At 44.2% G+C, this 24,104-nt stretch overlaps 1 protein-coding gene across 1 annotated transcript in view; it reads right to left on the minus strand.

Moving 5' to 3' along the window:
* The window catches only part of micall1a (MICAL-like 1a), an 84,048-nt gene that overhangs the window by 36,848 nt on the left and 23,096 nt on the right, over positions 1-24,104 (minus strand). The window contains exons 3-5 of the mRNA XM_069908354.1: positions 15,495-15,636; positions 5,767-5,867; positions 3,975-4,105 (exon numbers count right to left, since the gene is read on the minus strand). Of these exons, the coding sequence (XP_069764455.1) occupies positions 3,975-4,105; positions 5,767-5,867; positions 15,495-15,636 (374 nt within the window). The remainder of the gene's footprint in view (positions 1-3,974; positions 4,106-5,766; positions 5,868-15,494; positions 15,637-24,104) is intronic.

Here is a 24,104-nt window from a genome sequence, read left to right on the forward strand (position 1 = left end):
TACAATCTCCCACCATTTCTTTCCCAAAATGTATTTATTGAGGATCAAAAACAGCTTCGTGCACATTATTCAGATGTACTTTGTGCTCCTGTTTTCTTAAACCAACTCAAATGTTCATGTACACCCTCAGATACTTGCCCGAACCCCCCACCCCCTGAGCACCTCTGCTGACAGTAACATTGGTCTATTAACGACTGTATTGGTATAAACATCTCACAATTGGTCTCTTACTCTGTAATTTAAAGAAATAATGCATTTGCGGAAATATTTTCCAGTGGACCCTCTTTCTCCAGTTTAATAAAGAAACTGATATCCTTAATCCATTATGTAATAGAGCACCCCTGTCAGACTTCCAGTGTAACAGGATTAGATGCTTGGCCAATAAAGACAATCTCCCATTATTTAAATTAACACAGGCAGACTAGCAGAAGGATGGTAGTGAATTTCTTCAATTCCATATTTCAGGGATTTGTTCCTGCATTTGCTTTATTATTTTTAATACTCATTAAGTGTCTATTCCCAAGCTAATATTTCTACATTTTTACTAAGCATCGAAGTATAAAGTATAAGGTTTTTATCCCAGACTCGCAGAGGGAAAAGTGTGCATATCAATGTAATGTAGTAAAATCCCTGATACCTATGGGGATAGGTAGATGCCGAATAAGTGAATTTTCTGGTTGTTTCAGATTGAGTGGTGCGTGATTTGGCGAACTAAAGGCGAGGCGTGCCAATTTTCAACCATCAGGTTTTTTACCCATTTATTGGCGAGATTTTTTTGCTGGTGGTGTGAATTCCTGATAACAGGTATAACTTTGTTCGTTGGTTAATCTAAATTTCAGAGACAGATCTGACTACTTGAAGATGCTGGGGAGTTGGTTTGCAGGCATGTAACAAAAAATTGATCAGAGCGGATCACGCAGATCCACCAGGAATTTGGAGCAGTGCTCCCTCTCAATCGCAGGAAATAACTTTTCATCAGGTGCGAGGTGCTCTGGGTGCAGGTGTGGCCCATCCTTCGCACCTGCGTCATGGCAGTCATCAAGCCTGTTCATGAGGATCCATGATGGAAAGGGTCTGAAAGTTGCCTACATACAAGTCATTTGGGAATGGGGGCAAGAGTGTATCAAAAGTGGCCCCTCATCTTGATGAGGATCGTGTGTGGCTGCATCAAGCTGTGCGTGGAACCAAGGTACCAGGGCACAAGCCGCTCTATGCTAGGGTGTTATGAAGGATGGGCCTATCCCCAGTGCTGCACAATGTTCCAGTCAGCTGGACTCCAGCAGATGACCTATTATTTGTGGAAAAGTTTTTCCAGACAAACACCTTTGACCACAGGTCCATCAAGGCAGTGGTCAGCTTGGAACATCGTGCAGATACTTAGATGAGTACTTGATGGATACTGTGGGATGATTCTCTGAGCAGACTGTCCAGCTCAATGCCTCATCATCAGACCCCACCAACAAGCACCAGGACCTGGCCTGGCTTGTGGTGAGGAGTCCTCACAGTCAAATTCTTATGCTTCAATTAAAACTAATCCCATCTCCCTGCACACGGATATTCCCCTCTACCTCCTGTGCCTGTGTAAATCCTGCCATAACATCTGCTCCTACCACCACCATCCTGGCGGTGCATTCCAGGCACCTATCACTCTGTGTAAAAATAAAACTGGTCTCATAAATCTTCTTCCCTCTCTCACCTTCTGGTGTTTGACATTTCCACTCTGGGAAGAAGACCGACCTTTTTTCCTCTCAATTCCATAAATAATTTTATATACATCTATAAGGTCGCCCCTCAGCCTCCAAAACTCCAGAGAAAAAATTCAACTTTATCCAACCTCTCTGTAGGGATTAAATCACTTGTAGAGTCAGGGCTGCCCGTCTGTAGCAGTCCGCAGTTTGTTTTGTATTCCTTGGAATGTTTCTGTAGTTGCTGCCTGTGAGACCAAGGTCTCTTTCTGTGTTTTGAGATAAGACCGACAGTTTTGAATTGTTCTTTGTTCTGAGAGGATGTAGGGCCTGAAAGTCTATTGAACACGTTTTTAAGTAATGTATTAAGTGTCTATTAAGCATCATGTTAATCACGTATTGAAGTTGAGAAGTAATAACCCACATAAGGTCTAATAAACCTTGGGAAACTCCATTCAACTTTGTCACAGATCTTTTATGAAGAGTGTATCATAAACAAGGGAATTCCAGGCTCTACAGGCGACTATATAGGAAGATAGTTGCTACACCCTCCTTATAGCTCATACTTCTGGTGAATCTGTTCTGCTCCCTTTGCAATGCCTCCACATTCTTCCTGTGTCACCAGAACTGCAAGAATTTCAAGGCACTTGTGTAGATGACATAAACTCACCCTCCAAATGTGGCCTGACTATAGTTCTCAGGAGCTGCAAAATGACGTCCCAATATTTATACTCAATGACCGATGAAGCCAATTTGCTTCCTTTACCACCAGAATGAAATCATTGCTTTCGTGGAGCTTTGGGCTTACACCTCCATGTTCCTCTGTGCAACAATGCTCCATCCTGCCATTGACTGTATACTTTCCTCTGACATTTTAAACTTGCAAGGCGTACCCCCACAAACCTTCCATATTCAAGACCACCCCCCAATTCTTCATCCTTTGATAATCTTCTTCACTATCCACAACTCTGCAATCTTCAGGCTCCTCACATTTGTGTTCATTTCCAATTACCATTCCTCTGGTAAGCATGGTCTGGCTGGCACATGTAAACATGCAACATTCTACCTCAGTACAGGGCCATCGGCCCGTCACATTGCGCTGACTGAAATAAACTAAACCTTCCCTATCTCACACCCATGACCCTTTCCTTGTATCCTTGTGCCTGTCTAAGAGTCTTTAAAATGTCCCTATTGCACCAGCCTCCACCCCATCCCTGACAACTTCAACAAGGGAGAAAGGATAGCCATAGTATTAATGAATTCCCATTTACCGGGGAGCACCTTTTCACTGGGAGTTCAACTGGACCAGCTAGACTTCTGGTCCAGAAGTTACATGGCAGAGGAAGTGCCTCTCCATGTGACATCTCAAAATTTATCCCCCATGGAGTTCTCACTGGAATTCTGCAATTGGACAATGCAGCCTCTCCATGTTATTCAGAGCACAGCAGTCTGATCAATGTTCCCACTGATTTCCAGCAACACCTTCACAACTCTCTACTCCACCACTGGCGTCCAACACATTACAGCAACTCAATTCACCTCATTCACCAAGAGGGGCAAAAATCATGAGAACGTTTATCACCTCTAAGTCACTGACTAAAATGCTGCGAAATTGAGATTCTAAAATTGCATAAATTACGGCGTTAGATAGTGGTTCTTCCTTCTGCAAAGCCATAAATGAAATGGAAGCAAGTGTGGTTATGCAGTACCACATTACACCAGCAACACATCAGTGAGATTTACAACCTGTTAATGTTCTTAACAGCAGCTGTTGCTAGGTCTATTTCATTGCAGGAAACAGTTGCTCAGGGACCTTGCTCCAAAAGTATTACAGACCCGGGTAGAGGGGACACAGTGCTCCTCTGCAGGATTCTACTGCTCACTCCAGCTACCAATGGCTCTGCACCGGTTTTAAGCAGCCTGTTAAAGGATCCAACAGTGGTTCACTTTCAAATTCTGCTACCACAGAGTCTGGGCCCAAATGCTTGTGTCTGGCAGCAGCCACAACAGGTAGCAGATTCTGGGGGAGCAGTGCACCAAAAAACGGGGAGACCTCCTCCCGTTCAAGGAGAAGAGGAGCTGACCCTATGGGATGGTGACCTGCAGCTAAAGAACACACAGGCGGCAGGCTGTTAGTGACTCAGGGGGGGGGGGGCGGGACTGTCTGACTGAAAGGGGTGGCGGGTAATTTCTGCTGATGGCAAATCTGTCGGCCTTATGGGAGACTGGAGTCAATTTTGTATAATATTGCAGCTGTTTTATCATATGACAATAAAGGAATCACGTTACCTAAAGCAGTTTCGATGGTATAGCTTCCCATCCACCAAGTACCTCTGCACCAAGTGAACGTGTTTGCTGCAAATTGCACATGTGCTGCTTAGTGTGTTCCTCAGGGTCCTCTCTTCAGTTGTGAATTCACTCTGTGGAAAACATGAAAATTAGGAATGGCACTCCCAACTCTAAATACTTCACAGATCTCCTGCAGGATGCAAAGTTGGCCAACCTGGGGAAGTTGACCATTGGGCTCTAATTACCTCTGCTGATGTTTTATTAGCACATCAGCCCTCTTCATCCAACCCCCAGTGTCACCCATTCAGTTCTAGAGCCTGCTGACCTTCACCTACAATATATCGATGCTGCTTGCCTCAACTACTTGTGGCAGCGAGTTCCATACTCCAACCACTCTCTGGGAACTCCCAATTATGTACTACAGTGATATTCATGTACTGAATAGGAAGATCCTCAAAACCTAAAGATTTCACCGTAAAATCAGGATGAAGTCTCAATGCCGTCACCATCTTCCCGTTGTTTCGACACAATCTCGTACATGCCCCCGTTAGCTATTTGTGAAGCTATTTGCTCCACAGGGTCCATCCACCCAGTCCGACTGCAGTCAGTTCTGAACAGGCATTAACCAGCCTGTACAGGAGCTGGCAGTGGTTTATTTTAAAATATCCAAATAAAACCATTAAATGATAATTTATTATTAGCATGTTATGATTGGCTTTTAACAGCATCCACTTGTCAGCATCAAGTGCTAGATTTTTTTTGGGGGGGAGGTGTTGCCTTATAGAATGGGAGTTGCTCAAAACCAATATTTTAGTGGGAATTCCAGGGTGTTCCTATACATGCCATCATATACAACGATATATATGGCACGTGTGGTAGCTAACGTTCTGCATCTCCACAAATACCTGATCAAACCGCCTCCTCATTACCAACACTTTACCCAGAAACACTATGCATGGTTTTAAGCGTCTTGGGGAACCACCACCAACTTCCTCCTCCGCTGGATCTTTACCACATTCAGTTCTACCCCAGTTCATGCACCCCTGGCTGCCATGAGTAGAGCGAAGCGTGGCCTCGACTCCTGAATAACACAAATACGAGTATCAACAGCGATGCTGCAGAACGAGGTGGTGAGGCAGGCACACAGGTGGAGGCTGCTGCCCAGCTGGAGTGGAACAGACCCTCTCCATCCTCATTGGTTGCCTCCTACATTTGACCGTGATCATTGGTAGCTTTCTTTTCGGGTCTCTGCACTGGGCCATACAAATAATTTACAAGCACCTACAGACATTCCTTGCTTTAACCTCTGCCCCATCGCCTTGCTCGATTAAAATCTGCCCCTTTCCATGCTTTTTTATCTCTCTCTTTGGCTCAGCACTTTCCCTATAAACATTATGCCTTTTTACAAACCCCAAAACATTTTTCTACAGAAATACAAATCATTGCTGTTAATGTCACTATCAAGATATCCTACCTTTAGTTCTATTAATGCTATTATAGCCCCAGTGACTGGGACTCGAAACTGATGCTCTCTGTTAGGAGCTTGTACCTTCTCCCCATTTCTGCATGGGTTTCCTCCGGATTCATCCCACTTTTCCGTACAGGGGTTATCGGTTAATTGGGGTATATGGGTGGCACAGGCTGATTGGCCAGAATGGCCTATCACCATGCAGTAGGTCTAAATTTAAAGCAATGTTTAAAAATATAAAGGTAATATCATTCAATAACTTTCTTTTGAGTAATCCCACTTCAGTGACAGTAACGGCCGCCTAAACTGTTGACTTTCACATACGTGCGGCGTGAGGACTTGTTTGTTCACAGTGACCACTTTCTTAACCGATGGCTCCGATGGTGATATTGCAGCTGGTCTCTTCATGGAGGGTGGAACACCAGCTGCAGAAAGAAAATAAAAATAAATGTTATATACACTGAGGGTGTATATCCTTTAGATATGCATGCCTTTTACTTTTGGGGGCCACAAATATATCTATTTCCCCCCTTATCAGCTGGTGTCTCCCAAATGCCACACATTCCTTCAATATTTTCTCCTTTAGATATCCATGCCTTTTACTTTTGGGGGCCACAAATATATCCATTTTCCCCCTTATCAGCTGGTGTCTCCCAAATGCCACACATTCCTTCAATATTTTCTCCTTTAGATATCCATGCCTTTTACTTTTGGGGGCCACAAATATATCTATTTCCCCCCTTATCAGCTGGTGTCTCCCAAATGCCACACATTCCTTCAATATTTTCTCCTTTAGATATCCATGCCTTTTACTTTTGGGGGCCACAAATATATCTATTTCCCCCCTTATCAGCTGGTGTCTCCCAAATGCCACACATTCTTTCAATATTTTCTCCTTTAGATATCCATGCCTTTTACTTTTGGGGGCCACAAATATATCTATTTCCCCCCTTATCAGCTGGTGTCTCCCAAATGCCACACATTCCTTCAATATTTTCTCCTTTAGATATGCATGCCTTTTACTTTTGGGGGCCACAAATATATCCATTTTCCCCCTTATCAGTGCGACACCATTTGCTTCAAGTGCTGGAGTCTGTTCTCACGTCAGGTGAGTCTAGGACCACAACTTCAGGATTGCTTATTCTGAAGGTTTCTCTCTCGTGGCCTCCTCTCCAAATCCAATTAACACCTTTTCTCTATTGTTCTGGGCTCCTTGCCCTGCCCTTTCTTTTCAATCAGACACCTGCCTGCATTTCACTCATACCTTGAAGAAGGGCTCAGGCCCGAAATGCCAGTCATATATCGTCACCTCCTATGGACGCTGCAAGACCTGCTGGGTTCCTCCAGCATTTCTGTGTTTTTACTACGATCAGCATCTACAGAGTTTTGTGTTTCACTTTGGAAATGAGGTGGAAATGGATGGAAAAATTTCAGGTGTAAGAGGAGTGCCCTGAAGACCAGAGAAAGAATTGTGGGAGAAACCTGAGTAGAAATGTTTCGGGTTGCTCCCTAACTTGCTGAGTTCCTCCAGCAATTCTCAGCTCTAAATTCCAGCATGGGTGTTTTCTTGTTTGACTGGGGTGACACTTGTGTTGCAAGGAGCATAAATGAACTCAAAGTCAGAGGAGGCATTCTTCACTAGACCAAGGTCTCAGCTGCCTTTTCAGGAGAATGTAAAAGGTCTTATTGAACTTTGAAGTAAAGCAGGCAGCCGGCCATTTGGCCGATATTCTGAAATGCCACACATTCCTTCAATATTTTCTCCTTTAGATATCCATGCCTTTTACTTTTGGGGGCCACAAATATATCTATTTCCCCCCTTATCAGCTGGTGTCTCCCAAATACCACACATTCCTTCAATATTTTCTCCTTTAGATATCCATGCCTTTTACTTTTGGGGGCCACAAATATATCTATTTTCCCCCTTATCAGCTGGTGTCTCCCAAATGCTAACTACATTGCACCATAAAATGTTTTGCAAATTAACATTTGGAACTGATGGCAATGCTGCCGGAACAGACCTGGGGAGAGCGGGGAGTGGAGACACAGCCCTCTTCTGCAGGGTCCTACTGCTGTCAGCTCCCAACAGGCTTTAAACGGTCTGTTAAAGGAATCGACTGTACTTTTTGGGCCCAAGATGGCAGCGCCTGTGTTTGGCTGTGGCCTCAAGGATTGCAGACTCTGGGAGCAGGGAAATGGTATGGGGCATTAGTACCAGGGAGAACACATCTCCGTCAGGAAGGAGAAGCAGAGGACGGTGGTGGATGAGCGATGGGCCTCTGCGCAGAAGGACACACACACACGGCAAGCTGTTGTCAACATGTAGGCGAGGAACCCACACAGGCTGCGGGCAGCTGGGGACTGGAGGTCAAAGGATTCACTCCAGGCTGCTGGAGACTGGCTCATGAGAACCAGATACCTAAACTTGGATTTGAGAGGACTCTGGAGGCAAAAAAGGCTCTTGAAAGTCCCTGGTTACTGAAGGCTTCCTCATCGTGTTGGAGGTTTGGATCTGGGCTCCATTTGCTGATGGTTTGAACTGAAGGCAATTTTGTGTAATATTACATTTCTGTTTTATTACACAACAATAAATAGTATCTGATCTATTTTACAAATAACAAAAGCTGCTACATTAATAATTACATTTAAATTATAGAGATGCAAAGATTTTTTTAAATGGATTGTTAAGATCTTATAAGGGAAGAGGCGCGTTTATGAAATCGGGGAACAGTTCAGTCACAATCGGGGGAACAGTTCAGTCACAATCGTACTTGAATGGCAGAACGTTCATGGGGCTAAACCATCCGAACTGTTCTTTCCAATGTAATTTATGTTTACAGCACAACTTTAAATACTCGTTTATGCTCCTAGAACTTGCATCAGTCTAGAAAGCAAACTAGATTTCATGCAGGATATGTCCTAGAAAAAGCCACAAATCCCAAAGCCCAGGATGACGATTTTTTTTCCTATATACAGAGGTTCCCATATGGGACATTACACTCTTCTTATCTGCTCTCCCCCAATACTAAACAAATATAAGTGATGTTCCAAACCACTTGTCAAGTGGCTCCATGCTGCGCGAACAACTACAGATTAGTCTGTAATCTGTGCTTTTGAAACAGATCATGGTTTTTAACTAACAATACAATCAATGGGAGTAGCTTGAAGCTTCTAAAAATAGACAAGAGAAAGGGAACCAGAAGTAATCATGGAGAGGTTGACTGTAAATTTGCAAAACTAAAAGATAAACACAAACATTATGACTTCTTAGTCATTGTATACGCTTTGTTTTAGGTTGCATAAACCTTCCTCACCTTGAACACCCATCAAATCTCCACCTGGTCAAGTCCTTGCAAGAGGGGAAACCTTGGCTTCCCCCATTTTGCTGCACAACTTTAACAGCTGATTCTTGGAACGATTCAAACTTCTTGCTTTACAACCTGAACTTCCTTTCTGTGGTGTGGGGCCCAGTATTAAACTCCAGCAGAGGCCAAACTCATTTCATGTGCAAAGGTTTAGCAAAACTTCCTGATGTCTTTATTTCACAAAACCCAGGATTTCTTGTTCTTTTGTTCACAAATTATTCCGATAAAAGAAGCAAAATTGTTCCCTTTGCTGACTCCACAAAACCATTGGTTTTACATGTATATAAAGAATTTTGAGAATGCACTAACCTGTTTAAATCCTTTACTGACAACTTTTCACTAAGATCAGTTATCTCATTCAAATACTTTTTTGAAAAGAATTTCAGGGTCACCCCCACCCTTGCCCTCGCAAAAACAATTGTGAAAATTGTAAATTACATAGAGATGTTTACTTCTATAATGATGTTTAAAATTCCCTCTGAATGTTTTTGTGTCTTTCAATATCTTTACTGGCCTTTTAAAGTCTCATACTATCAAAGAGTTTTGACTACAACTGATTTTTTCCTACTCCCACAACACTCTTCTTATGGTTTTAATTTAGCAAAAGAACATTATGAAAAAGCAAAAAACCATTCTGAGGAAGCAGACAGGCAGAGGTTTAGAGAAAAAATCCAGAGCCTAGACATTAGACAGCTGCCGATACATATGTCAACTGTAACCGAATAAAAGATTGTGTAAGCAAGAATTGAAGTTCTCTGGGGTTACAAACTGGAGGAGGATACAGTAAACGAGAATGGCAGGTCCTTCAGGGATTTGAGTTTTGATATGGAGGCGTTGCAGACCAGAGGTCCGCTTTGTCAGGAGAAACAAGGGTGATGAGTTGAATGGAATGATGATGCCACTCAAGAACATTTTCGTGGGCAACAGAAAAGCCTGCAGACGCTGTGGTTGTCGGGGGGAAAAAAATGCTGGAGGATCTCAGCAGGTCACAGAGTGTCTATAAGAGGTAGAGATCTACAGCCAAAATTTTGGGCCTGCGCCCTTCAAGGTGTGAGGAAAAAGCAGAAAATGCCTGGGGGAGCAGCAGAGGTTGACAGGCCAAAATATAATATCTGGTCATGGATAGAAAAAGGGAGAGGAAAGGTGCTAATTGTGAATACAGAAAGAGGGAAAGAGAAAGAGGGACAAAGCTAGAGGAAAGGCGACACATAAGGATATGGGGGGGAAGCGGGGGATGAGATTTAACGGAAATGAGAAGTAGATGTTAACGCCATCTGGTTGAAGTATGCCCAGACAGGTGAGGTGTTGTTCTTCCAATTTGTGGGTGGTCTCAGACTGGCAGTCCATGAGACCATGGACAGACACGACAGCGAGGGAATGGGATGGGGAATTGAAATAGGTGGCCACTGGGAGATCCACGCTATTGCAGCGGACAGAGAGGAGGTGCTGTACAGAGCAATCTCCCAGTCTGTGCCCAGACTCCCCGATGTAGAGGAGGCCACAACAGGAGCATCAGATGCAGTAGATGATCCCTGCAAATTCACGTGAAGTGTTGTTTCACTTGAAAGGACTGTTTGGGGCCCCGACTGGTGGTAAGGGAGCAAGTGGAGCATTTCTTGTGGTCACAGAGGTAGGTACCAAGGGAGGTATTGGTGCAGAGGGAGGAGTGGACGAGGGAGTCAGGAGGAGACGATGTGTCTGGTGGTAGTAGGTGCCAAAAATGCAGAGCATGATTTGTTGGATGCAGAGGCTGGTGGGATTTTTAATGCATCTGGAGAAGAAACAGTCGGGTACGCTATTGATTTGGGAGTGGGCTTAAAGAATAAGGTAGTCAACCCAAGGGCAAGAGAATGCTGACTTAGATCCATATTTAATTTGCAACAGGTTGGATTTGTCCGACAGTAGACAGGGAGGGTTTCGTGCCATCGGCTAGGAACAGAGTGTGAAACAGAGGAAATACAATGACTGTGATCTTCCCAACACACAACTAACAAGTTGCTGCTCATCTTTTGAGGTCGGTGGACCATTCATGCAACCAATCAGAGATGATGGAAGGATCCACAGGAATAGTGAGGTAAAGCTGAGCATCACCATATAGATGAAACTTGACACTTGAGGAAGGTTGGTGATGTATCTTTATCTTTGCTATATAAAGTCCACTGTTTGACCTGCTGACTTTCTCCAGTTTATTGGGGTTTTGATGTTCACAGAAATTGTCAGGAAGAAGTGGGCAGATCAAAAAAAACAGGAACGTAGTGAAGGATTGATTCTTGAGGGTATCCACAGGGAACAGTGCATGAGTGGGAAGGGAAGATATTGCAGGTCATTCTTTGGGTACGACTGGTTAAGATTGGAACCAGACTATTGGGGAACTGTTATTGCCTAATTTCTGTCAACTGTTGTCACTAGATACAAGTAAAGGCTTTCTTGAGTGCATTATCATTCCAATCACTCATCACCCTTGTAGTTCCCAACAAACTAGTCTTGTGATCTGAGAAGAATTAGGAAGTCAGAGTCACATACAAAGTAATGCACGGGTTTAATAAGAACTCCTCTCAGTGCTTTGAAGTAGATAGGAACCTGAGTAAAGAAGAAAGGCACCCTCCAACTAGATGGCATTAACAGCAACTCTCCCAGTTTCCACTCTGCCGTCTCTTGTTCCATATCCATCTGTCTCCTTTCCTCCAGCTCCCCTCCCCTTGTCTCTCTCTCTCTTTCCTATCCCTCTCTCCTTCCCTGCAGCTCTGCATTCACAGCTATCCCCTTCCTGATCATTTCTCACTTCCTTCCTGCCCATGACCACCTCTTGTTGGCCTGCACTCCTCTCCCACCCCTTCTTCCCTCCCCCTGCTTTTTAATTCAGGCGCCTGCCTGCTTTTTGTTCATACCCTGACAAAGGGCTCAGGCCCGAAATTTTGGTGACACATTTTGACTCCTACGGACACTGCCGAAGCTGTTGAGTATTTACGACAGGATGTACCTCTCTTATCTAGCACTATGTGATCCAGTAACTCCCGCAGTCCAACACAGTTGAATCTGCCCCCATTAGTACAAACTCCTTACAGACAGCATGGGACTCGAACCCTGGTCCTGATTGCTGTCGCTGTAAATACGTTGCACTAATCGCTAATGCTAACCATGCCGCCTGTTTTAAGCTTTGTTCTATCTTTGATATGTTTACATAGGAAGTTCCCTTAGGGGTCAATTTCCGTTTTCTGTGGTCCAGCAATGGCCAGGTCCCAACATCACCGGATTAAAGAGGTACAACCTGTACAATCACAATACCTATAGATTTTGTTTTCTTGTTTCACTAAAGAAGTTCAAATATGGACAGAGGAACAGTGAGCACAAGCTCTTTATGTGTGGCAGAGAGAAATGGGCGCTTGGAGAAAGATGAGAGGTATACCAGGTCAATGGGCATTTGGAAATGGAGGTGAACGGTAAGAGGAAATTAATGCTATCAGCTGACTTGGGGAGTGGGAGGAGAAGTTGGCTGGTCTCAGCAACACGTTGAACAAAGAATTGGAGAAGACCACAGCTTAGGCTTGTGCAAGTGGTCAGAGATAGGTGGCCATTCCAACACACAACTCACGCCAGATCACTGATGGATTTTGCCAGTAGTTGCACTGAGAAAGCACATTCAGTATTGTAAAATTGATTGCACTGGAGAACATAATGGCTGGTTTCATTGCAGAAAGTTATAGGCCGAGTTGTGGACCAGTGCCTGATGAAAATGCAAACGGTGGGGAATGTTGAGAATGAATATGAAAACCAATGATCTGTAGAATCATCTGAGGTACACAAAGTTCAAACCACTTGAAAAGGAACTTAGAAAAAGTATTTGCAGTAAATATCGAAAATCCAGATGCCAGGAATCCAGATTAAAGCACCACAGATGCACAGTGGCAACAAGTGACCATATGGCTCAGAAATGTAAGAAAACATATTTATTGTTTTAGATATGAAAAAATGTTTAGTTAATAAACTATCAAAATTTACCTGTTTATTCTCCTTAAATTTTAATTTTGAAAGTGCTGCTTGAGAACCCAGATCCCTGAGAAGTTCGGATTTTAGGTCTTTTACTGTTTAGGGTAACAGGTGACGGGTGCAGAAAATGATGGCAAGAGAAACACGGCGAGCAGCTGACAGAAACTGGGGACAACAAGCTCTCAGAGGAATGTGCTGCAACAATCTCAAAGAAACAAGGCCCAGGAGTTCCCCATTCATAATGCTAATAACTCTTCAAGGCTTGCTGGAGTTAACCAAGAAAAACTGCAGATGCTGGGATTGAGGCCCAAACACAGAAGTGCTGGAGAAACCCAGCAGGTCGTGCAGCATCCGTAGGAAGTGAAAAGCAGTTGGCGTTCCGGGCCTTGCCCCTTTGCCAAGATTCTTGACAAAGGGCCCAGCTCAGAAATGTCAATTGCTTTTTACTCCCTATGGATGCTGCACGACCTGCTGGGTTTCTCCAGCACTTTTGTCCATTGTCCTAGATGTCTGCAACATTATTCCATCGGTTTTGGCTGTAGTTTCACTAGCACTAAAGTTCCAACTACTTATTATCCTTTTAATTTCCTCCTTTTTTGCCTCCTTATTTTGCAATGGACACTACTGTAACGTGACAATTATTATGGTAACAATTTGTTGCTGTTTGGATGACTGAACCCTAGTAATAACTTCTGAGGAGATGGTAAAGCTCGAGGTTGCCCCCATCGCTATTCAGTTCCTCTGTTTCCATCTCTTCTTTACTTGCAGTTAAAACAAGATAGTCTGCAAATACTGGGGCCGAGTACAATGAACAAATGTGCTGGAGAAATGAAGCAGGTCTACCTGGCCTGAAACACTGGTTACCCTTTACTTCCTATGGATGTTGCATGATCTTCGAACATAGCACAGTTCAGGGCCCTTCGGCCCTCAATGTTACGCTGACCTGTATATTCCTTAAAAAAAGTACTAAACCCACCCTACCCTGTAACCCTTTATTTTTCTTTCATCCCTGTGTCTGTCTAAGAGTCTCTTAAATGTCTCTAATGTTCCAGCCTCCACCACTACCCCTGGTAAGGCATTCCAGGCACCCACAACTCTGTAAAAAAAAATTACCACTGATCTCTAAACTTCCCTCCCTTAACTCTGTACACGTCCTCTGGTGTTTGCTATTCCTTCCCAGGGAAAAAGGCACTGGCTGAGCACCCTATCTATGCTGCTCATAATCTTGTTGACCTCTATTAAGTCTCCTCTCATCCTTCTTCGCTCCAAAGAGAAAAGTCCCAGCTCCACCAACCTTGCCTTATAAGACTTGTTTTCCAATCCAGGTATCATCCTGGTAAATCTCCTCTGCACATCCTTCCTATAATTAGGTGACCAAACTGAACACAAATAATCTAAGTGTGCTTTTACCAGAGATCTGTAGAGTTGCAACATGGCCTCTCTACTCCTGAACTCAATCCCCCTATTAATGAAGCCCAGCATCCCATAGGCCTTCCTAACTATCCTATCAACCTGTGTGCGACCTTGAGGGATGTTTGTGTATTGTCCCCTGCAAGCTCCTGTTCCCATTTTTCTTTCCAACTTCCCATCACAGTAGTCGTGTCCCTACCTCCCTATCCGCATCTTAATATTCCAGCATCCTTTCACCTCTTGTCCCTTCTTCCCCCTTTTGGCAATTGTCAAGATCAGAGTGGGAAGGGGAGATGGCATGCACAAAATGTTGAATGACCATGAACTTTCATGTAATATTACTTGTTTTATTACAGAACAATAGAGTATCTTGGATGTTGCCTGACTTGCTGAGCACCTCCATTGCCTCCTTGGCACTAGAATTATGTCGAGACAAGAGACTGCTGATACAGGACAGTGGACAGGAGATGATTATGGACTTCAGGAGGAAACCAAGAGAACACGAACCAGTCCTCATCAAGGGGTCAGTATTGGAGAGTGTCAACATCTAAGATCTGTCCTGGAGCCTCCACGTCGATGAAATCATGAAGAAGGAGGTTCGCCAGCGACAAGACTTTGTGAGGAGTTTGAGGAGATTCGGTATGTCACTGAAGACTCTCGGAATCTTCTATAGGTGGATCGTGGAGAGCATTTTGACTGATTGCATCACTATCCGGTGTAGAAGTCCCAATTCTCAGGACAAGAAAAAATTCCAGACGGTTGTAAACTCAGCCTGCAACATCGTGAGCACCAGGCTTCACTCCATTGAGGACATCTACAAACGGCGATGTCTTAAAATAGCAGCCTCTAACCTCAAGGACCCTCACCATCCAGGGGATGTCCTCTTCACTCTGCTACCATCGGGGAAAAAGGTACAGGAGCCTGAAGATGAGCACCCAGTGGCACAAGGATAGCTTCTTCCTCTCTGCCATCAGATTTCCAAATGAACACTTTGTCTTTTTTGTGCACTGTTTGCATTTATTTTGTAAGGTGGTTTGTATAAATGTTTGCACTGAGATGCTGCTGCAAGACCACGATCTTCATGGCACGTGCATGACAAATAAATTCTGATTCTGAGGAGATCCAGTGTAAGAACTGCATACCTTGCACATTTGGAAAAATCAGGTCTTTGTAACTCACTTTGACTTCACTTAACCTTTGGCTGAACTACTGCCCGAATAAAACCAAAAGTCCAATCTTTGACTGAATAAGTTGAAAATTGAATCAACATTCCAAAGGCTGGCTCCTTACCGTGGGTCTGGTTGGTGAAGTAGTTGTAGAGCTGAGACACGTACGTCAGAATGCTGAGCCGATCCGGAACACGCATTGCAACCATGTCTTCTGCATCCAACAGTGCAGGAATTCCCAGTTCCTTCTCCGCCACTTCAAACGCCTATGAATACAAACGCACTTCATCAGGGCTTGGAATGAACCCACCCAGTACAACAAAACAGTTTCCTTGACCAGGCACAGAAAAAGAAAGTTGAGGAGCAGGACCCCATTTTTTGTTCTGGTGCTTTACAACCTTCCACACAGTGATAGGAAGAAAGGAGACCAGTAACCTAGCAAATGGCCAAGTAGGAGCATGAAATCTCCTGGCCTTTGCACTAGTGGGAAGACCCCAGCGCAGCCATCAACACAGGCCCCCAAAGATTTTTGGTGCACCTGCAATGCTACATCCAGGGGGCTCCTGGATAAGTGAGACTGTGGGACAGACTGGGGTCTGGCATTCCACTATGCAAGGAAGGGAACTGTACTGCAGCTCGCCTTGATCAGTATTCTGTAAAATTCCATTCTACCTACTGTTGTCTAACTGGTCCTGCATTTTTCTTTGACTTTCCTTTCTTAAAATGTTACCATATTTTTAGCATAAAGGGTTCCAAGCCATTCTCAGTTTCCTTTTGGTTACTTCAAACCATTTAGCCACACTTTTTAAATATAAGTTTTGGGCCTTAGCCCTTCTTCAAGGTACAAGCAAAATAAGGAAGGCATCGGAATAAAGACTGGAAGGAGAGAGAAAGGGGGAAGAATGGGAGGGGAAGGAGACCAGTCCGAAGAGCCAAAAGGTGTTAACTGTATCTGATAAGAGGAAAGGCAAGAATTGAAGGAGACCAGTACGAAGAGCCAAAAGGTATTAAATGCATCTGATAAGAGGAAAGGCAAGATTTAATTTTGGCTCTGGGAAAGGAGATGGAGGGAAAAGGGAAGAGAGAGACAGAGATGGGGGAAAGGGGAAAGAAAATGGGGAGGTTTAACGGAAACTGGAGGTCGATATTATTTCCATCCGGTTGGAGGGAGCCCAGAGGTAAGATGAGGTGTTGTTCCTCCAATTTGCAGGTGGTCTCAGTCTGGCAGTGCATGAGACCATGGACAGACATGTCAGCAATGGAATGGATGGGGAATTGAAAAGGATGGCCACTGGAAGATTCTCGCTTTTGCAGTGGACACTTGTATCCTCCACAACATTGTGCTGTTGGCACACTTGTTCACCATATTCAGAAGCAACTTGGATCACAAAACAAAGTTAGTTATCCAATGACAAAAATATGCAACTCTCTTGGCAGAGCAGATATAAGCCAGATAGAAGGTTTGAGTTATAAAGAAATATTAATAGATTAAATTAATGGATAAAACCATAGCAACTGAATTCCAGAGCACACATCCACTTTAAAAGGACAAAACAACACTTTATAAATAGGAATAAACCAACAAATCATCTGAAAAAGCTTTAGTGGTCCTTATACATCAAATGTGAAAAAAAAACCTTTTTGACAGGTTCAGAAATCCGGGGCTTTTACATCAGTGAGCAAAAAGTGAATTCTGGATTACACAGAATGTGCCAACTCAGACATGGGTTAAAGTACAGGGGAAAAATGACAAATTTGGGCTGTTGTTTCTGGAATATTTTAAGACAATTTAAATGCAGACATACAGGCTCTTCTGACCCACTAGCCTGTGCCACCCAATAACTCCAACCATCGTAGATTGTTTGGAAAGGTGGCCTGGCGGAAACCCACGAAGACACGGGGAGAATGCACAAACTCCTTACAGACAGCACCAGGTCGTTGGAGCTGTAATAGTGCTGAGTTAACTACTACACGAACTGTGCCAGCTCAATGAGACCCTGTTTTAAAAAAAAGGGGTTGATCCTTTTACGTTGGAAGCAGGTCCACACTGGAGGCTGGGAGTGAATCGAAAGTCTAATTTGCAAACTGCAATTGGTGGTAGGTCAATATTAATGTTCTATGGAACTTTTTTTTTTGGTTCACCAAACACAACAAAAACACCCATCACAGAACAGAGAGCAGTGAACCTGTGGAATTCTCTGCCCAAGTAGACTGCCTCATTAATTATATGCAACACGTACAGTAGAGAGATAGATATTTGCACAGTAAGGGTGGTGGGGAAAATTGCAGGGAAGTGGAGCTAACTCAACAGCCAGATTAGCCATGGACTTGTGATTGAACAACGGAGCAGGCTTGATGGGCTGCTCCTGCTCCTTTTTCTTATGTCCTTCTCTCTTTATGAAATACAATGTCGGAAAGTGTATTATCATGCACTTATTTAAGTATAAATACTCCCTGATGGGGTACTTTCATTGTGAAACCCTACATCAAAACCAACTCATGACCTATAATGCGGATCCCACATTGCCTTTATGGAGAGCAGAGCTGGGAGGCGGAGCGAGTGGTGCAGTAGTGCCGCCTGCCACCGTGACATCAGGCATTCACGCCGGGAAGTGAAAGGGCCGAGTTCGCAAAAGGGCCCAGCATTGTGTGTTTTAACTTTAAAATTCGCACTTGGGTCATGGGCTGACGGTGTCATCAGCCCTCCCCCTTTCCAGCCACTTTCAGCAACATTCCTTTTAGGAAGTGTACCCCCCCTCCACACCCCCCCCCCCCCGCCATCAAAGGCCGGGCAGTGGGACTGAGTAGGAAAATGGATCAACATGATTAAATTGCAAGGACAGACTCAATAGGAGGAATAACCTATTTCTGTTCCCATGTCTTATATTTGTCTTTATCTATCAATATCTCCCTGGATGACAGGGAATTAAATACCTTATTTCATTTCCAGTGACTTGAATACCAAGATGTGAGAGGACAGAAGTGTGCAAGACTGGTTTTATACAAGCCTGCACCATCAGGTCAGGACAGTCACAGTGATGTACTCCATCAAGGAGTACTTACATTTCTTTGGCTTGGCTTTGCGGACGAAGATTTATGGAGGGGGTAAAAAGTACTTACATTTAAATATGGTTTAATCCCTCTTTTAGATAAACACTAACAACAGTTCCTCCCTCAATCCAAATATAGTGGCCAGAACTAACTCGTGTTAATAATGGTTCCATTTTTAAACCGGATTCGAAGTGCACAGTTGTTCCTGTTGTTTTCAAATTTAGATCCAAAAAGAAAAGACTGATGTCATGGACTGAGCAGCTGCCAGAGGGTGGTGAGTGCTGTCACAAGCTGGAGCTCCCTGGCACAGCGGGCGGTTTAGCTGTGGCCGCCCTCGAGCAAGCCGCGTGCTGAGCCGCCCAGTCAGAGCCTGGAAACAATACAGCCACCACTTCCAACACCAGATTCAAGCTGCTCACAAACTAGCTCGATGGGATCAACTCAGAATGAGCAGCAATGTGTCTGAATGATCGCTCAGCTAAATGAAGGCCGAGCAGCGAGGTGGGGAAATCCAACACGGTTAGCGCCAGCGTCCCAAGTTCGAATCCAGTGCTGTGTCAGGAGTTTGTACATTCTCTCTGTGAACTGCATGGGTTTTCTCCGGATGCTCCAGTTTTCTCCACCCTCCAAAACCTTATGGGGTTTGTAGTCTAATTGGGGTATTTGGACAGCATGGGCTCGTGGGCCGAAAGGGCCTGGAACCATGCTGCACGTCAAACTTTTAAAAAATTCATTAAAATTTTTTTTTAAATTTTCAGTTCCTATCTCCCTTTAACCACTTGGACTTTTGGGACTGGTTTTATACCCAACCGCCAGCTGGTTCTTATTGGTATTCATACTATAGTTTACCCATAAACCCAGTCCGGAGTATATATTATGAAGGGTTAAAAATAGCCCGAGTCCAAAAGGTCAAACATAATGTGATTCACTCCCTGTGCGTGACACCCTTTCTCAAAAATGGTACAAGCCCAAATGTTCAATGACCCAATATGTCACTGACCTAAATTAGTTGTGAGCTCCCAGCTTTCCCAAACACCATTTGCACACCATCCTCAGGCCCAGGTCTCAGCTTCATCCGTCTGTTTTTAAGAACGTTCCTTCTCTAAACAGTGTTTTCTCAGTCATTCAGTTGTATTGCCTGCCTGCCCTGGTCATTTCTCTTTTTTTAATTTTTCACACTACGAACCATATCAATCAAAATACATACAATCATTTCCCTCTTAAATATACACAGTGGCATTTTCTCCCCTTTTTTCTCCCCCTACCTTCCCTCCCCCCTCCAAACCCATTAAATGTTCAACATATACAATACAATAAAAGCATTAAACAATGTCATCACACAATGAAAATAAACAAGAAAATTGTGTCATCTGCTTTTACACACTGAGTCAGGTCATTTTGTCTTCTCCTTTTATCATTTTATGGGGTGGAGGTTCGCGGTAAGCCCTCTCTGTTGTGTTCCATGTATCAAGCTGTGCATGGAACCAAAGTACGAGGGCATCAAGTGCCACTATATACTGAGGGTTCTACCTGTCCCAGGTGTTGTGAAGGATAGGTCTGGCTCTCTTGCCACACAATGTCCCAGATTTTGCCAAATCACCTATCCTTCATGGAAAAGTTTTTCCAACAAACACCTTTAACCACAAGACCATCAGGCAGTGGTCAGCATGGAATGTCCTGCAGACACTGAGAGTCGAGCACGCGATAACACAGTGGGATGGTTCCCGGAGACTGTCCATGTCATCTGGCAGAATGCAATGCATCATTGCCAGTGGTTACAAACAAGCACCAGAACCTGGCCTGACAGATCCTTCCTGTACAACCGGAACATTACCTACAATGCATGTTGTCCCTAAGATAAATGCAATGGAGTGGAGCCAGTCGCCTACCTCTTTGCAGAATGCAGAAATGTATGGAGGAGGATACAAGGGTCCTTGTCACAGTTCATCCCCAGCAGCAGCGAATCAGAGGACTCTCTGATTTATAGGCTGTTCCCGGGGACACACACTGAGTAAGACTTCCAGCAAATGCTGGAAGACCATCAACTTGGTTAAAGATGCCCTTTTCCTCCCCGAAACCTATTGGCCTTTCAGCACACTGAGATGTTGGTCTGGGATGCTGCCGACTGGCACATTTCAGGCTGCAGGATGACATGCTGAGAGACACGCTGAGGCTTGGTGCAGCCAACGCGAGGGCACTGAGGGGAAGGACCACAGTCTTGAGTCCTCCTGTTACTGGGCACTGAGGTGCTGAGACTGAGGGGAAGCCTCTCAAACAACTTGGGGGGGGGGGGAATAATGACAAGATGCTGCAATGGGGTAAAAAGAAATGAATGTAACAATGTACAGAGATGGAAATGTATGGATTCAAAACAAAGGGTGGAAGAAACTTTGAACAGATTTCCTTTTGTCAATAATTTATAGAATTTGGTTTAAAAAAAATTTTTCTGAAGGTGTCTGGATAAAGGCCTAACCAGGGGAGAAGGGGACATGGTTAGCGTTCCTTGCCTAGCATCTGAAGCACGGCTGCTATTTGCCACTTAGCTTGAGCCATTCATAACATCTTCCATGCATGTAGGATTGCATCATTATCAGAGGTGCACATGCACCCGTGACTGGCAGCACACAACCCTCTAAAAGTGCTGCAGATGATGCCAAAAACATAATGGGATAATTAAACACAGATATGCAGTTTGGTGAAGGTTTAATCAATGTGCCTCAGATAGTTTATGCTGTATATGGAACAGAATTAATCTGGACACATTCACTTGACATCTTTTCGAGTAGCGGGCCAAATTGTCTCTGTGCCAAATGTAATAGAATCAAACTTGTTCCTTCAACTTGTGCATTGGCTGGTAGCATCTCATTCCAGTATCTTTCTCTTTCTCTTTGGCTTGGCTTCGTGGACGAAGATTTATGGAGGGGTAATGTCCACGTCAGCTGCAGGCTCGTTTGTGGCTGACAAGTCCGATGCGGGACAGGCAGACACGGTTGCAGCGGTTGCAGGGGAAAATTGGTTGGTTGGGGTTGGGTGTTGGGTTTTTCCTCCTTTGTCTTTTGTCAGTGAGGTGGGCTCTGCGGTCTTCTTCAAAGGAGGTTGCTGCCCGCCGAACTGTGAGGCGCCAAGATGCACGGTTTGAGGCGATATCAGCCCACTGGCGGTGGTCAATGGGGCAGGCACCAAGAAATTTCTTTAGGCAGTCCTTGTACCTCTTCTTTGGTGCACCTCTGTCACGGTGGCCAGTGGAGAGCTCGCCATATAACACGATCTTGGGAAGGCGATGGTCCTCCATTCTGGAGACGTGACCTACCCAGCGCAGTTGGATCTTCAGCAGCATGGATTCGATGCTGTCGGCCTCTGCCATCTCGAGTACTTCGATGTTAGGGATGAAGTCGCTCCAATGAATGTTGAGGATGGAGCGGAGACAACGCTGGTGGAAGCGTTCTAGGAGCTGTAGGTGATGCCGGTAGAGGACCCATGATTCGGAGCCGAACAGGAGTGTGGGTATGACAACGGCTCTCTATACGCTAATCTTTGTGAGGTTTTTCAGTTGGTTGTTTTTCCAGACTCTTTTGTGTAGTCTTCCAAAGGCGCTATTTGCCTTGGCGAGTCTGTTGTCTATCTCGTTGTCGATCCTTGCATCCGATGAAATGGTGCAGCCGAGATAGGTAAACTGGTTGACCGTTTTGAGTTTTGTGTGCCCGATGGAGATGTGGGGAGCTGGCTGATGGAGGACCTCAGTATATTAGCTGCGCAAAAGGTACCTTAATCCAATTTGTTCATTAAACACTTACCAACTCCCTTAACTCAGACAATCAAATTAATTTAATTAACTTCGGAGTTAATCCTCTTATTTAAAAAGCAATTTGATAATTCCTTGCTCCATTTATTCCAGCACACTGTAATACAACAGCCAACCACTACTTTAGATAAGATTTCATGCATCTCTCAGCAAAATCTCACGGTCAGTGCTTCACTCAGTGAACCTTTTGCAGGCAATAGTTGCATGACGTGTATCAGTCTTTAATAGGATGCAGATGATTTCATTGCAAGGATGTTAGCATTCAAGCCAAACAGAGGAATGGGAAAATAACACGCTGGCATATTGAGGAATGATTAGGCAATCCCAACCAAAGGTTGGTAATGAATGCACGTGCTTAATACACCATGACAAACAAGGTTGGCAGGCTGCAGACCAAGGTTGGCAAACAGGATTATACTGTGGTGACAGAGTCAGAACATAGAATGTCACAGCACAGTACTAGCCCTTCAACCCACAATGCTGTGCCGATCTATATACACCTCAAACAAGAGAAATGGGAAATTAATATTTTTGGTGAGGCCAAATTTAGGTGAACAAAACTGCACAGAATACTCTAACTACAGGAAAGACATCAATAAAACTGAGAGATTACAGAGAAAATTTATTAGGATGTTGCTGGGGCTTGAGGAACTGAGGTACGTGGAAAGGTTAAACAGGTTAGGACTTTATTCCCTGGACTGTAGAAGACTGAGGGGAGATTTGATCAAAGTATACAAAATTACGAGGGGTGCAGATGGAGTAAATGCAAGCAGGCTTTTTCCACTGAGATTGGGCAAAATACAAATTAGAAGACATGGGCTAAGGGTGAAAGGGGAGAAGTTTGGGAGGAACATTAAGGGGAAACTCTGGAGTGGTAGAGTATGGAACGAGCTGTCAGCTGAAGTGACGAACGCAGGCTCAATTTTAACATTTAAGAAAAGTTTGGACAGGTATATATATGGGAGGAGTATGGAGTGCGTGTAGGTTGGCAGGGTAATGGTTCAGCACAGACTAAGGAAGACACTGAAGGACCTGTTTCTATGCTGTAGTGTTCTATGGCTACAACATATTGAAAGGAGAGAGAAGGAAACACAAAAGGGGTGCCAGTACTGATTAGACACTGTTCCAGCCTTGAAAGAAATTACTATGCTTTGGGCTTCAATTTATTCAATGTTAATTGATCAAAGCTGAAAGAATATTTCTAAAGGCTTACTTGAAAAAAATTTTCTTTTTAAGTTGCCCTGAGTCGACATCCTTCAGCGACGTGATGGCTAACACACACACAAATTCAACTCCCAGATTCATTAGTTGGAAATGAAAATCTTTAAGTATAAAGATGATAACTTTCTCACAATTTGTTCAGGGAAGAGTACAAAGTGGAACTGCACCGGATGGAGCAAGTCAATGTTTCCCCCAGTGTGCCTGTGTCCAAAGCCCTGTAGTGAAAACTGCCATCAGCATGCCAGCCTCATGGTTTGCATTTCCCCAGAGTTTTTTTGAAAGTTACTTAAACCCTGACACCATGGAGAGCAACTGAACTAAGTCATTAGCCTTGGATGAAGACTCTGAAGTAAATGTTGATTAGCACTATCTTGAGCTGTCTGTAAGGAATTTGTAATGTTCTCCCCACGTCTGGGTAGGTTTCCTCTGGGTGCTCCAGTTCCTCCCACCCTTCAAAAGAAAAGTTTGGAACATATTCAAAATAACAGGGGTTAATGTCATTCGTCTCTGAACTGACTCTGCAAGCCCCAGTGAAGTTCCTATGTTAGCTGAAATTATTTAGAGTATACGTGCAGGGGCTTCTAAAGGGTGTCATAGCCAAAGCGGGGTAGTGGGGATGAACTCCCGTTCCTACACAAATGCTCTTCATGGCGTGTGGGT

This window comes from Narcine bancroftii, chromosome 13, assembly GCF_036971445.1.
Source record: "Narcine bancroftii isolate sNarBan1 chromosome 13, sNarBan1.hap1, whole genome shotgun sequence".
NCBI classification, from domain to species: Eukaryota; Metazoa; Chordata; class Chondrichthyes; order Torpediniformes; family Narcinidae; genus Narcine; species Narcine bancroftii.